Raw genomic sequence first — 16,024 nt, forward strand, 5'->3', positions numbered from 1 at the left:
AAATTTAGCCATTTATTTATTTGTTTTTAAAGATTTTATTTATTTATTTGAGAGAGAGAGCTCAAGTACAAGTACGGGGGAAGGGGCAACGGCAGAAGGCAGAAGGAGAGGGAGAAGTAGACTCCCCGCTGCGCAGGGAGCCTGATGATCCCACTGACAGATCCCAGGAGCTGGGATCATGACCCAAGCCGAAGGCAGATGCTTAACCAACTGAGCCACCCAGGCACCCCAAAATTTAGCCCTTTAAATGTGTTGAGAGAGCTCAGTCGGTTGACTTGGGAACATGAATGAAGAACTCCAGGGAGGAGGTGGTTAGTAGCTGGTGCAGATGCTGGAAGGAGGAGACAGAGGGGTCACGAGATGTTCAGCCCAGTGGTGGTTCAGATATGAGAAAGCAGAAACTCAGGAAACAGAAATCAGGAGACAGGGAAAGGAAACTCAGAGTGAAGGGGGGGACAGTCGGTTGAGCACCCGACTCTTGGTTTTGGCTCAGGTCATGATCTCAGGGTCGTGAGATCCAGTCCTGCGTTGGGCTTCGCGCTTAGCGCAGAGTCTGCTTGAGATTCTCTTTCCCTCTCCCTCTGCCCTGCCCCCCTGTGCACACACACTCTCTCTGTCTCTAAAAATAAGTAAATAAGTCTTTTTAAAAAAACTATAAAAATTGCTTATGTTTTATATGGTGAACTGCCCTATGGTTCAGTGTTGAGAAACTGTTGATTCTTATGTCCACCTGGGCTCTTTTGAGTCCTGCTTGGACCACCTTAAAAAGGTGTGAGTTTGTTTTCGAGGTGAGCACAAACTGGGGCAGAACCTGGACCAGAAAACAGCTGGGAGTAAGGGCTGCTGTGGGAGCCAGCTGGCATCTCCATCTCTCTCCCAGGGTCACACAGTCTCTCTCTGAGCTTGCTCTCTTCTCAACCAACAGCACCTTTGTGTCCACCCCCCCGGCCCCCTTCACTCTGAGTTTCCTTTCCCTGTCTCCTGATTTCTGTTTCCTGAGTTTCTGCTTTCTCATAACTGAACATGGCACTGGGCTGAACATCTCGTGACCTCTCTGTCTCCTCCTTCCAGCATTTGCACCAGCTACTAACCACCTTCTCCCTGGAGTTCTTCATTCATGTCCCAAGCCAGCTCATCTGTTTTATGCCAGGGCACATCATCTATCTCTGGACAGTCCCGTTCAGGTTCAATCACTGGGGCCAAAAAGGGAGGGCATCAAGGTAGCCAGCACGAGGCTGTCGCTTCTGCCAGTGCCCAGGCTGATACAGGCACTGCTATTAGACTGTCCTCGACAGTCCCCGATGCATTTTTTTATTCTGTTTACCCATGCTTGCATTTCAATTTTTGACCTTTGTTATTGTTTTTTTTTTTTTTAAAGATTTTATTTATTTATTTGACAGAGAGAGACATAGTGAGAGAGGGAACACAAGCAGGGGGAGTGGGAGAGGGAGAAGCAGGCTTCCCGCGGAGCGGGGAGCCCGATGCGGGGCTCGATCCCAGGACCCTGGGATCATGACCTGAGCCGAAGGCAGACGCTTAACGACTGAGCCACCCAGGCGCCCCTGACCTTTGTTATTGTTGTCCAGAGGTCTTTTAAGGGTCCTTAAAAAATCCTCAGGCACCCAGCCTGCTTCACTGCAGAGGCTCCTACCCAGATGCCTGGCAGGGGGAGGGTCATTTGTAATTAAACAGGAAGTCCCTTCTTCCTCCTGCTTTAGTCTCACCTTTCATCAAAAAAGGGAGGGGAGACCATATTTAATAAACACCATCCATTAGATTAGATCGACGGTCTCCAAATATTGCATTTCTTCCAGAAACAGTATCTCTTGCCCTCACAGAAGAGCATGTGGTCAAGAGGAAATTGAATCAAGTCCTTTAATCAGCCGCAGTAGTATTTGAATCATTTAATTTAGGATCTGACAACCACAAATTACTTTATTTTCCAGGCCAATTTTAGCCGACCAGGAGAGCTGGCCTAGTCCGACTCATGCTTAATAAATCACTCCCTTGCCTGAACGTGGGAAGTTTGGGGAAGAGATTTTTCTGGGGCTTTTCAAACATAATCAAAAACAATCTCCCATGCTATGTGTGCCTGACGTGAGTCCTCTGCCGTGCTCCCTTTGCATGGCTTTGGGACTGTAGAGTGAGCCCTCCTGCTGAGAGAGCCAGGGACACAAAGCAGGGAGCTGTCACCTCTGCAGCCTGTGCTCTTTATTCCCAGCTCCAAGTTCTCATGGCTAGGAAAACAAGTCAAATCAAATTAGATGCCAGACACAAGCTGCTTGTTGCAGCTCACCCTCTGCTGCCTCAGACTTTTCAACACCTGCCGAAACCCCTTCCCTGGAAAAAATGAAAGAGGAGCTTCTGATTTCAAATAACACCAGTGGGACACCCCAGATGTGGCCTCTTCCGGAGTCATGTTAAATCACCTGTGAAGTCCCAGTGAAGGGCAAAGTGCAAGATTTCTCCTTCAGAACTAGTCTACATGTCAGTGTGTCTGAGCCCCTGGCAGACGCCTCCCCTGGCCACCGGGCAGATGGTGCTGGGCTGAGAAAAACCCATGGGACTTCATTCTGTCCCTCCTTCAAGCTACAGCCATGTGTCTGTACTAAGGGCTTGCTTTTAGGCCACTCTGCTTATGTTGCTCATTTTTCTCCATTGATTCCAAGGAGACAAAGTGGCAAGAAGGAGGCTGGGGGGACAAGGCAGGATGCGTGGAGTTATTGGGGGCATGTTGCGTTCCTGGAGTTATAGTACTGATAAACAAATGTCATTAAGAAAGGAAGAATCTCGAGTGGGCCAGTGCATGCAGGGAATTGTAAATTTTATTTTATTTGTTTTTTAAATTCTTTTTTTTTTTTTTTAAAGGTTTTATTTATTTGACAGAGAGAGAGCACACAAGCAGGGGGAGCAACAGAGGGAGAGGGAGAAGCAGGCTCTCTGCTGAGCAGGGAGCCCAATGTGGGGCTCAATCCCAGGACCCTGGGATCACGACCTGAGCTGAAGGCAGATGCTTAACCCAATGAGCCACCAAGATTCCCTGGGAATTGTAAATTTTAATGAAATTCAGTTTGTTAGAGTTTCTGTCTTAGTCAAGTATGTGTTGATGTGAAAATAGAACCATCAGCAGCCAAGGTTACAAAGGGGAGGGTGTACCTGCAGAGACCTGGGAAATCCTGGGATGGAGCCAAATGTGAGAGCCCTCCAGGCCTCCTGGGAACTGTATGGTCACAGGTAGCATCTCCCTGGCACAGACCTGGGGCTGCTCACCCATCTCCTGTCTCTGGGCACCCCTCTCTGCAGATGGGCTATTGGTTCCTGCTCGCCCCCCTCAAAACTTGAACTCACACAAACATGGCTCTGGGTTCATCTGGTCATGACACTTGACCCAGTACTTGGAGAGCTGCTATCCACCAAGGAAACTCCCTTCTGGCCCCTTTGTGGGGGGTCTTCAGGGACAGAGTGCCCCATGCACCGTTGTCAAAGTCCTGGGCAGCTGTAGGGCCCCTGTGCTAGATAGGTGTTTATTAGGAGACCCCACCTGAAACTTGTCTAAACAGCAGCTGCCCATACTTAAGAATGGAGCTTTGGGGGAGGGCTGCTGAAGCCCCTAATCCCTCACATTGTCACCACCACTGCCTGAACCCCCACCACAATGCCGGGCCTGACTTATTTAAGTAAATCTTGACTCTGCCATTCATCCTTGTGTAACTTGGAGCCCCTGTCTTAATTTCTGATGCTTGAAAGTGGAACAGGGATAGCAAGAGCACTTTCCTTCCAGGGTTGCTATGAAAATTAAGTAACTATTTGGGAAATAATAAAGATAATAGATCTTTTCAACCTAGATGCAACTGGAGGTCATAGAAAACGTAGATGAGTGTAGACTGGAGATATGATCTTGTTCTAAAAAGACGAATATGTTTTGAATTGACACAAGTGTGAAATACATTTCATTGAAGAAAAAAAATTCAAGTAATTTATGTGTAGCCCTATACACATGACTCATAAAATAAAATATAACTATAAAATAGTTTGTCTTGCCCTTGGATGAAATTTAAGCTAAGTCCCTGTATGACCCCCTTTTTTTAACCCCTTGGCCTGGCAGTAGTTTTTAGCTCTTTCTTCCTCCCAGAGGCTTTCTTGATCAAGCTCTAAAACGACCCCATGCTGGTTCTCTCATGTCAGCAGTGGTCCACCTCTGGTCCACTGGAAACATTCACTCTCTTTTGCCCTCATGATCTCTGGGCTTTCAGGCAGATCCCAATGTGCTACTCTTGCACTGTGAAGACATCTGGCCAGCCTGTCTCCTGCCATTAAGATTTCTCTGACGTAAATCGCCCTAGTTCACTCTATCCCTGAAGCTCCAAAGGACATGACTGAGCCTTCTGAGTGATCCCCCAGAAGCCCCTTTCCCAAAGCTTGGAGTGAGGAACAAGCATCCTTCACTGTCACCCTGGATTCACGCCCCCAACTCCCCAAATATGTCCGAAGAGCCCAGCACACTGCAAATGCTCAGATAATGGCAGCCATTCCAGCCCTCTGATCCTGCCTCCCAGGGTCCTGCCTCTCAGTGGCCACGTGGACTTGACTGTCCCTTTCCTGAGCAGTTCTAAGCCCTAAGTCCCAAAGGCAATCCCAGTCCTTAAGTGATACAGTTATTGAGAGGCCAAACTGGGATTCCACTCCAAGGCAAAATATTCCTTTCTAGTCTTTGCCAACTGCCTCCAGGCACAACAGTCTCTCTACCCTACATTATGAGGATGAATGGGCAGGTGAGGAAGAGGAAGGTGTCCAGCCAGCCACAGAAATGTGATGGGTATGGCAGTGTCCCAAGGAAGCACCAAATAACCCCCACATTTGCTGCTGGATATTTTGTCCCATTAAGGACTTACTCAGGGAACTCATGAGAGAAGAAATCAAGGCCCCTTGCTCAGTGTGACCGAAGGGACCTCAGGAAGTACCAGGCCTGAGGCAAGATGAAAACCATGCCCCAGGAAACAGAAGAGGAGGAGGCTGGAGAGACCCAAGGAGGATGGAGGATGGGGAGAAAGGGAAGACCCTGAAGGCAGAGATGCCTTGGGGAGAAACCTTGGGTCTGAGGACCAGCCCAGAAGCCCTGACGGAGGGGTCCGTGCCCTGTTCTCAGAGTGGCCCAGGAGGAGACAGATGATCTGGAAGGCCAGGCAGTGCCCCAGGAACATCCACACCAGCAAGCCTATCTCAGATGATTAAAAATGGCAGCAGATAAATTTAACTAAACATGAGTAATGGGGACACAAAGGGGAAGTGAAGAGAAATAGAATATTTTAGCAACATAAGGAAATGAGAGGAAGATGACTTTGCAATGAAATGTCAAACTTCTGTGCCTGGAGGAGATGTAATCTGGTCATTGCAGGCTCAGGGGAGCGGGGGAGTCTGTGGTTATTTCAAGCAAATTTTAATTCACTTTAATTTAATAACATATGGCCAAATTCCTTTGTGGCAGTGTCAGGAGATAGAAACAGGAGTCAGAGAGTTACCTGGGGTGTTTATTTTTGTTGTTTCACGAGGAGCTCTGTGTGTATTCCTCCACCCCTCCTCCTATCCATCCATCAGCCCATCCATTCATTCAGAGAGTAAATGTTAAAGCTTGAAGATTAGAAAAACAAAAGACAGCCCTGCCTGCTCCCACCCCAGGATATCCTGGTCAGCTGGGGAGACAGACACGTGAACAGAAAGTTACAGTATAGGACCACACACTTGGTGTTCATTAGAAGTTTCTGAATTGAGGGGGCGCCTGGGTGGCTCAGTTGGTTAAGCATCTGCCTTCGGCTCAGGTCATGATCCCAGGGTCCTGGGATTGAGCCCCGCATCAAGCCCCGCATCGAGCCCCGCATCGGGCTCCCTGCTCAGCGGGGAGCCTGCTTCTCCCTCTTCTCCCCACTCATGCTATCTGTCACTATCTCTGTCTCTCTCAAATAAATAAATAAAATCTTAAAAGAAGAAGAAGAAGGAGAAGGAGAAGAAGTTGTTTGTGAACTGAATGCACGATTGAAAAGGGTGGTTCTGGGAAGGCACCAAAAAGGAGTCAACATCAAGCTGGGTTTTGAAGAATGAGTATGAGTTCACCAGGTAGACAAGTAAGTTGTGAGCAGCTCAGGAAGAAGGGCCACATGTAGCAAAGGAGTGCTGCTTATGGTCATGGAGCTGGAGGCGATTGCCCAGGGAAAGGAGACAGGATAAGAGGAAAAGGACGAGGAGGAGACACAGGCTCAGTGGACTTCAGATGGGGAATAACACTCTCAGAAAGGCAGGCTCTGAAGACCTAAAGCCTACCCTCACTGAAATCTCCTCTCCAGCCTGGATGCCTATTCATCCTTCGAGCCTCAACCCAAGCATCATGTCCCCCAAGAAACATTTCTTTCTGATTCAGGTTGGGGTGAGTCCCCCTTCCCCAGGCATGTTCCCAGTACACCCTGTGCCACCAACCCTGTCACTGCCGATTCCACCCCCATACTGGCTTAGCGAGTCTGTATGCCTGCCCATCTCCCAACTGAGGCTGCGATGCCCAGTTCTGGTGATGCCCCCCCCCAACACTGGTGCCTCCCTGGATTCTAGGCAGGCTGTCCCGTGCATCCCATCCCAAGGATTGTCCATCCAGAGAATTGGCCCCAGTAGCTGAGGGGCGCTGGGAGGTGTGGCTGAGAGATGGGTGTTTTAATTCACATCACGTTGGACTTTTCTGCTCTTCTAGAGGGACTCTGGAGTGTACCGGGTAACACTTTTTAAGCTTGGGACTACTGGGTCTGGGAGACAAAGCCGTAGAAGCCTGGCCCCAGGGCAGAGAAGCTGGAATGGCTGAAGAGGTCAGGTCAGGGCCTAGCAGTAAAGGGACCTGTAGGGAGCCACCTCCCTAAACAGAGCTGCCCCCAATTCCTTGCCAGAGGGAAATGACAGAGCTGTAGGTGCTCTGGGTGTCCTGGTTGCTAGGCGGCAACGGAGGCTACGGCAGCGCGGGTCGCCATGGTAACCGCAGAGCCCGAAGCGCTGTTACCCCCAGACCACCGTAGGGGGTGCAAGAAAGGCCTAAGGTGTGGCATCCCGGAAGCTAGTGGATGGGTCAAAGGCGAGGCTGGGATGAAAGACCCAGCTGACTTTCACTTCCATGTTTTCTCACCTCCCCTCAGGTCACACTGCGCAGTTTGAGCCAGGCATAACAGTTGTAGGAGAAAAATAAGATGGGGCTTTGGATCCCGCCAAACCAGCTCTTTCATTTTAGAGATGAAATAGAACCCACAGAGGGAAAGACACTTGTTGGTGACCACACAACTGCAGTCCTGCAAATAGAACTGAAGAGAAAATGGAAAAGAAGAAAATGATGCAAATGACCAAAGACCTCATCTAGAATGTGTTCTGTTGTTTAACTTATCATTTTAAAATTTAAATTGTTTTAAACCGCAGCATTCACCTGATGAGTTAAAAAAAACACCACAATGCCACATGGAACTTACGAATCTCCTTCAGCTTATCATATGCATTTTTTTCTTCCTGTACCATTTTCTTCAACTAGCGTCTTTCCCTCTCTGGGCTTCTATTTCATCCTTAAAAGGAAGGAGCTGGTCTAGGTAATCTCAAAGCCCATTACTCTTTATAATAAAGCAAAGCCTTCATTTTCATAAACTCAGCCAGGTTAACTGGGCACACATTTACTGGGCATACAAGTGGGTAAGATCCTCTTGCGGCTACAGTCCATTTGGCAGTCAGATGTCTCTGTAACTGGGCCCCTGGCAGGCTCAGTCTAAAGGCAGCCTAGCCTAGGTCCCTTGGATTCATGTATCTGGTTGTAATGTTAGAGAACATTAACCATGAACAAAAATTACCTTGAGAATAATTGCAAGTTAACTAACCTTGCAATTTTATTTTAAAAACAAAAACTCAGGGGCTCCTGGGTGGCTCACTTGTTAAGTGTCTGCCTTCGGCTCAGATCATGATCTCAGGGTCCTGGGATCCAGCCCCATGTGGGGCTCCCTGCTTGGCGGGGAGCCTGCTTCTCCCTCTACCACTCCCCCTCTTGTGTTCCCTCTCTCACTGTCTTCTCTCTATATATATCAAATAAACAAAAATCTTTAATTAAAAAAAAAAACTCAGAGGGGCACCTGGGTGACTCAGTTGGTTAAATGTCCTACGCTTGATTTCGGCTCAGGTCATGATCTCAGGGTCGTGAGATTGAGCCCGGCAACCGGCTGCACCAGGGACATAGAGTCTGCTTAAGATTCTCTCTCTCCCTCTCCCTCTGCCCCTCCCCCTACCTCACCCCCACCTTAAAAAAAAAAAAAAACTCAGAGACACAGTTAGTCAAAAAAGTATGATGTGAGAATAATCTTATTTTAATTTCCAGTCCCTCATTCTTTCTCAGCCCTCCTTCCATATCCTGTCTTTGGCTCATTTTGTCCACTTCTTGGTTTCTAAGCTGAGTCCCCTGTGTTTGGCTGGAAAAGCCCTCAGATGCCATTTGCATCTCGGAGTGTCTGGTAGGATCAGTCTTCCCATACAGCTAACCACATCCCAGTCACTGAACACCCTTGTCTGATAACAGAGGTATCTGGAAAAACTTCCTGGAATAGACATTTTTCATGATTCCAAGCCCATGAGGAAAGAGTGGGGCCAGGCTACAGTGCCAGGGCAAAGATGGGATGCTAGGATGCACCTGGGGCTCCACTTAGAAACGACGAGACTTGTTAAACAAGGGGTCAAGTGACTGGCCGAGCAAGGTGGCTGAGCCAGAAGCTAAAGTGAGGTCTTCCGATGCCTGGCCCTTGTGACCCTTGCAGGGACTACATTGCCCTTGAGGTGACACCACTTGGGTCTAGCCTGAGTCGCCACAGCTGGGATGGAGAAGGAGTCTATGGGGCCCTTCAGTTCAGTCCAGGGGAACAGGAGACCACCAGGGAGTTTTTGTGAGGATATCCAGGGCAGCAGGAGCTCAGAAAACGTGGGCTCAGAAAACATAGGTGTTAGGTGAAATTTCTGGGGGACTTGTAGAGGCTTCAAGCTTGACTTGAGGGTAGTTGGCAGGGTCAGTAATGGTTGAAACTGCCAAATTCATGTTCTCGTTGTTATGCAGAGGACTTTGCAGGAGTAGAGGGTCCTAGTGGCCAGCAGGTGGCGCTAGAGCCCAGGGCTCCGCGGACGGACGCCTGGAAGCTCTAAACTGTAGCAGGTGTTGGTCTGATGTGAGGGGAGGATCTTGGCGCTGAGAACTCGCTTCCCCTCGTGTCCAGCTCGAAGCTCGGCCTCAGATCTAGCAGTGGATGACTGAAGCTACGCAGCCTCCACTCAGCGCCTCAGTCGTGTCCTCGCGGCCTAAGAGTGCATGGAAGACAGGGGACCCGAGCTCCCTGTTGGTCCAGTAATCTCTGGTTCTCTGGCTGAACAGAGTCGGATCTGGGCGAGTACGTGCGTCAGGTCCCATTTTTTCTCACGAATTCTCGTGGAAACCAGGGAGTGGAACATTTTTATGAACGTTTTAAGGGACTGGAACTTGGATATTCCTGTGTTGTGGGGAAGGCCCCAGCCAGAAGGCTTGGACCAACGGCGGGCCAAGTGAAGAATTGAAGGTCAAATCCAAGTGGATATTAAGGATAGAGCAGATAAATGTAAGGCATCTGGCATTAGCGACGGGTCTTTTCGCCTCTGCCCTAGCTGGGACAAAATCCCGCTGAAGAGTGCATCATCCGTTTCCCCAGCAGAGGGGCGGCCTCCTGCCCACCGTGTCGCGGGGTGTGAAGAGGCTTTGGAGCACAACTCGGGCACCTGGTGGTCCCCGCCGATCCTCCTGGGCCAGGACCTCAACTGGACCTGTGAGATGGTCTTTTCAGCTGCAGTACTCCCAAGTCCGGAGAAGACGCCGAGGTAGTTGTCATGGAGACAGGAGGGCGCAGAGAAGAATGTGCTCCCAGCTCTTGATTGGCTGGGAGGCTGGTTAGCGCCACGCCCCACGCTCGCGGCGTAGCCATCAACCCCCAGGTGTAGACTGCCCTCGGAAAAACCCGCCTCTCACCTCTCTTGGCCCTGTGGTCGGACGACATCGGCCGACCAGGATACCTGACCTTCAGCAGCAGAGCCGGCCAGGTAGGGCGGGCACTTCTCCTGAGAGGAGACTGCCGCTCCCCTCTCGGTGCCCTTGGCCCTCCCGCCCAGAACATGGTCCCTGAACGGAAAGAAGGGGACAATGAAAAGCAAAACTCAACTTTGCCTCATTTGGCAAAAGTCTTCCAGGTGAAAGCTACCTACCACTCTTAAGTTGTCATTTTTGCTTCGTTTTTGCCCTCTGTGTATTCCTTACCAATTTTCCAGTGCATCAGTGCATTTTAAAAGGTTTTAAAACGATTCCATCCAGCATTAAAGTTGCTTAGCCACCCCGGCAGAAACGTAAGTGCATTTGTGAGTTCCTTAGAGGAAACCCACCAATACCTGACTTGGGAGATCTGGCTTCACTTCAACCTCTTCCAACTTCGTCAGCTCCTTCTCACACCCAGTTAGTTCCACAGCCTCGTAATGTTGTGAGCTGCACCCCTCACCCACCGGGAGCTAAGCACAATTGTTTTCTAGCGTATCCACTTACTACACAATGAGAATTCAGGCTGCTCTCCCTACACACAGCCTGTTCTCTAATTCCCTTTCCCTTTCTCTGGAAGGCATTGGGGGTAATTTATATAGCCTCCCCATTTCCTGGGTGTTCTCAATGTTTGAGAGGTTTTCTTTCTCACATTCATTTTTGGGAGTGGGGGGTGGAACACTGCAATTCCCCCCTAGGCGGAGGGCTTGCCATTCTGAGGAATTCTTTTCTTTCCCATTCTAGTTTCCTTATAGAGCCTGCGAAAAAGGGGTGGTGTCGAGGCAACGGTTAATAGTAACAGGGCAAATTCAGCACCCGGCTACCCTTTTGTAAGACCTGAGAGTGTCTAGCCCCAAATGCTTTGTCTTTCTTTAGAATGCGAAAGAACTTAAATCCTCATCTGAGTCCCGGTTACCAATTTTGGGACAACAGGAAGAGATTCTCTTATTCTCTTGGAGTAATAAGTGCCTCAAGTATCTTAGTCGTAGTAGGCGTGGTCTGGGGAATCAGTGTCCAAACCTTCGGTAGTGACCCATGGGTGAACATGGCATAGGAGAGGCAACGGAAATAACATCTTGTGATGAAGATGCGACGCTGCCCCACTCCCTTCACTATGCTATTCCTGTAGCTGAAGTCAGTACCTGAAACATATCTTGTTGATATGTTTACGTTTTTATTGTTGGCCTTGTCCACAGCAGTGCACACTAGCTCCCCGAAAGTAGGGTCTTTCCTTTCCCATCTGCCGCTGAATCCCGCCCCTAGCACAGAAGAGGTGCTCAGTGCCTATTATTGGAATAAATGGACGCACGAGTATCCAAGCCACACCGCGGACCCCGCTGCAGCTCCCCAGGGTGGCGCAGCGACCTCCCAGGCTGCCTCTACGGGACCCACACGCAGGGGCCTCTGGGAAGTGTAGTCAGCCACCGCCCGGGAGTTGCGGGACCGAGGCTCCGCGTGCGCAGGCGCACTTCCGGCTCTGCCCCCCCCGCGGTCCCCCCCCGCCGCTGCGGCCATTGTCCGGCCCCAGTGCGGCTAAGGCCGCTTTGGGCCGTCCCTCCGCACATCAGAATTGGAGAGGACTGAACCTGCAGCGGGTGCAGGAGGAGCTGGCCCGAGCCCCGAGTGGGCCCGAGGTCCCGAAATCCGAGTCCTCAGGAGGCGGTAATTCCGAGTGGGGTCGAGGCGGCACCTCCCACGGCTTTGGCTTGTATCCGCCCGGCCGCGCCCACCATCCTGCGGGTGGGACTGGGCGTGGTCAGAGGATGGTGTCCAGGATGCCGAGAGCCTTTAATTTGGGGCCGGGGGGAACGGCAGGCCTAGGCACGGTCCGCGCATCTCCCTAACCGTCTCCTGGAGAAGTGGCTGAGGGGCGGAGGCGGGCCCGGCGCGGCGGGGAGGGGTCGGCGGTTGCAGCCGGGTGAGTGGGCCCTGTCCTCTCTCCCCAGCCCCAGTCTGGGAGCCGGCCCCGGCGAGGCAGGAATGGCCCCGAGGCCTCCGACGGCCGCGCCCCAGGTGAGCAGCGGGTTCCTCACTACCCCGGGGCGTGTTTAGAGGAGTCATTGTTCTCCGCCTGTGCGACGGCCTTTCCTAGCTTGGTCCTCCCCTCAGAGCCTCCCAGCGTGCGAAACCCAAGATGTCCAGAGCTGGGGGGAGTGGGCGTCCCAAAAAGGGGGCTGCACTGTGGGGAGGAGGGGACCAGGGCGGTGAGGCTCTGCGAGAAGAGTTGAGTGAATGTGTCGGGAAGTGTCACTGTTGAGAGTCCTGAGTGCCAGGCCAATTCCTTGAACTCTGTCACGGAATGGAGAAGGTAGGGTGACAGGATAGAAAACTATAGAGGAGGAAGTAACTGTTAGGGAAGGAGAGAGCAGCCCCAGCCTCTGACCTCTCCTAGAGATCCCATAGGAGCCGAAGAAGCTTGGTCAGGATTTGCCTTGGAAGAGGCCGGAGATGGGCTTTCTTGGGGCAGGAGGAAAAAAAAAAAAAACAACGTACAAAACAGGAAGGACCTGTCCCATAGCTTTTCGTGTTCTTTTTTTGCCTTAACAAGGGTATAATAGTGTACACCCCCAGATGTCCAGCCTTCAACTTCATTAATATGAAGCTGATTTTTTAAGTCATTTATTCTTGTGAGAGAAGAGGCATTTTCTAGAAGTATCAGAACTCTGAGGTTATGCATTGATTTACATAGCGTATATCTGTGAAACTATAACAAGGTTCAGATGGTATTTTAATCCACACTCTCTTTAGAATTAAGGAAAAATCAGACTCTAGTTGTTAAGGGTGTGATACGATCAAAATCAATCCGGGGCGCTGCCTGGCACAGTTGGTTGAGCATGTGACTCTTGAACTCGGTGTTGTGAGTTTGAGCCCCACATTGGGTATAGAGATTACTTAAAAGTAAAATCTCAGGGTCATGAGGTCGGGTTCCGTGCTCAGTGGGGAGACTGCTTGAGATTCTCTCTCTTCCTTTCCCTCCGCCCCTCCCCCCACTCCTGTTTGCATGCACGCATGCTCTCTCTCTCTCTAAAATAAATAAATCTTGGGCGCCTGGGTGGCTCAGTTGTTAAGCATCTGCCTTGGGCTCAGGTCGTGATCCCAGGGTCTTGGGATCGAGCCCCGCATCAGGCTCCCTGCTCAGCGAGAAGCCTGCTTTTCCCTCTCCCACTCCCCCTGCTTGTGTTCCCTCTCTCACTGTCTCTCTGTCAAATAAATAAATAAAATCCTTTAAAAAAATAAATAAATCTTAAAAAAATAAAACATTTTGTAGTAAATTAAACATATAATGCCTTTATATCTTTTACTTCTTGTATGTTTTTATTTTATAAGGGTGAGCCTTAAGGAGTAAAACAAGTAACAATACTAGAACAAGATAGTTGTTTGGTTTGACATGAGCCAGAGCAAATCCCTGGTCATCAGTGCCGTTCCATATAAAGCACTTCCTCAGCAGGCTGTGAGAGTAGGATCGCTTAACGCAGTTAACACCCCCTGGGGGTGTGGGGGTGATGATCCTTTCCGTAGGGGTTGCTTTTTTTTTTTTTTTTTAAGATTTCATTTATTTATTTAACAGAGAGAGCACAAGCAGGGGAAGTGGCAGGAAGAGGGAGAAGGAGAAGCAGGCTCCCTGCTGAGCAGGGCCCGATCTGAGGACCCTGGGATCATGACCTGAGCCGAAGGCAGGTGCTTAACTGACTGAGCCGCCCAGGCGCCCCAGGGGTTGCCTCTTTAAGGGTGAAAGTGGATTGTGTTCTGAGCAGTGAGTGTTAGGGACGCTTTAAACTACACTTTCAAAGCTTTGTTGCCCAAGTACTCTAGTTCAGTTATATTCTCTCAGAATGGCCTGACAGTCCCCTTGGGTTACCTAACCCAGGCTGCAGGTAATGACCCTGGAGGAAGGACAGAACAACTGAATCTACAGAGGGGTTTTTTTGGCAGAAATTTCCCTTTGTCGGAGTTTCTTTTTCTCTGAGCTTGGCCTTCCAGGGAATGCAAGAGATGAGTAAGTGAGTCATGTGACTGCTTATCCTGGAGGTTAACTGAGTGGGGGAAGCCTCATGCAGTATATAGCACAGGAGAAGTGGTATCAGGTGTTGTTTCTGAGGTCGGGAGGCTGCTGTGCCTACAGAGAGGGGAGAGGAAATTCTGCCCGCAGGAAAGAGTCAGTGGAGATGTCACTTTTGAATAGGAGCAGAGTCCAACAAGTGAAAATGAAGGGGGTGGAGATAGAGCTGAAGGACTTTGTGGGTCAGGGACATTGGGAAGCAAGAAGATGAGGGGCATGTTCATGAAACCGTTGTCCTGTGTGACAGTGGGCATGGGCTGCAGGCAGTGGGTAGATGAGAATAGAAGGGAGTTTTGACGTTTTTCTTTGTGGCCCTGGTAACCCATTCATTCATTCATCTATTCATTCAGCCGATAGCCATTGAACCCCTGTGATGTGCTAAGACACTTTTCTAAGTGGTTGGGATACATTAGTGAACGACATTTATAATGATCTCTGCTTTTGTGGGGCTTACATCCTAGAAGGAGGAGACAGAAAAATTTAGTAAGTAACTTTTATAATATACTAGAAGCTGACAGTATCAGAGGGGGTAAGAAGGTAGAGAAAAGTAAGGGGGTTTGAGTGGGGAAGAGGGTGGCTTGTGGTAAGGGTACAGCTTAAATAGCGTGGTCAGGGTAAGCCTTATTCTTACTGAGATGGGGACATCTGGACAGACTGGAAGGAGGCGAGGGAGTTAGTGATGCACAGGTCTGGAGAAGAGTTCTCTGAGCAGCAGGATGTGTGTGTCTAGTGTGTTCAGGGAGCTGCAAGTGGTTGGTGTAGCTTGAGTCACTGTTGTTGAGCAGGAAACTAAGATGATTTCTTCTTAGTTTTAAAGATTGCTGTGAATGACAAAATGTAGGAGCAAGAGTTTGAAAGTCAGAGCTCCCATGAAGAGGTGTTTGGGGGGTGGGACCTTCCTCTGGTGTTTGGCTAACAAATACCTGAAGTGGCTCCAAAATGGAGGGGAACAGGAGCAGAGGGGGGATACCCTGAAAATCCTTAGGATCTATAGGATCATTAGTAGCTGTATCTGTGTAAACATTATGTATCATTCTCTTCATTATATGCACTACATTTTTAGTTAGGAAGAAAAGGTGAAACCACCAAAACAGTAAGAAATGGAGAAAGTTTTATAAGAAAAAAGCTGCATATGGGGAGGAAGGGGAGGAAGTAGAGAGGGACCAGGACCTTGAAGGGGAGGAAGTAGAGAGGGACCAGGACCTGGTCTCCATTGACTCCAGATCCCAAGAGCTCTGTGGTTAGGCCATCAGGATGAATAGGCTCAGCCAAAGCTGGCTCAGGTCACCCCAACTCACACAAGATGCTCCTGGACCCCCAGGGACAGCCAAGCCACTTGCTGAACCAGGTCAAGATGTTTGCAGTCAGGAATGTTCAAGCTCCCTGAGTCCAGAAGTCCCCTTTCTTAGCCTTCTCCTGAGCTGACTGGAGCTGGGCTTTAAGCCTCAGTCCAGACACTCTTTCCCCTGGGTAAGGTCGGGTGCCCCTCGTGTGCATTCCCACAGCACCTGTGCACAGCGGTGGTAGTACTGTTTTTATGTCATATGGAGTTGTGTGTTTACCCATCCATCTCTGTACTAAGCTTTCAGCTAGCTCTTTTAGGGCAAGGCCATTTGACTGCTTTCATCCCTTTCTCCAAAGTACACACTCTGTAAGTGGGTGTCACAGTAGCAAACACTCGTAACCGTTTAACCCCAAGCAGTAATTTTGTACTTTCTGCATTTTCTACTAATAGAGCAAAAACTAGTTTTCCAGTTACAGTGACCCTAATTTTCTGATAAAATAATTGTGAGAAACAGTATAACTTTCACTGAACACTTTTAAGAAATTTTGTCCTTTAAAAAAATTTTTTTTTAATTTTTAAAATA

At 49.6% G+C, this 16,024-nt stretch overlaps 1 protein-coding gene across 9 annotated transcripts in view; it reads left to right on the forward strand.

Moving 5' to 3' along the window:
• Positions 1–16,024, forward strand: part of ZFP90 (ZFP90 zinc finger protein) — a 158,128-nt gene that overhangs the window by 60,857 nt on the left and 81,247 nt on the right. For 8 of the 9 annotated variants that reach the window (XR_004301760.1, XR_004301761.1, XR_004301762.1 and 5 more), the window contains exons 1-2: positions 11,578–11,758; positions 12,043–12,109. The exons of the other annotated variant lie outside the window; for it this stretch is intronic. Coding sequence is in view for 5 of the 8 variants with exons in the window: in XM_032424057.1 (XP_032279948.1) it covers positions 12,077–12,109 (33 nt within the window). In the remaining 3 variants the exon portion in view is untranslated. Of the gene's footprint in view, positions 1–11,577; positions 11,759–12,042; positions 12,110–16,024 lie in introns of those variants that run through there. 9 annotated transcript variants of the gene reach the window in all.

The sequence above is a fragment of the Phoca vitulina genome, unplaced genomic scaffold (genome assembly GCF_004348235.1).
Source record: "Phoca vitulina isolate PV1807 unplaced genomic scaffold, GSC_HSeal_1.0 scaffold30, whole genome shotgun sequence".
NCBI lineage: Eukaryota > Metazoa > Chordata > Mammalia > Carnivora > Phocidae > Phoca > Phoca vitulina.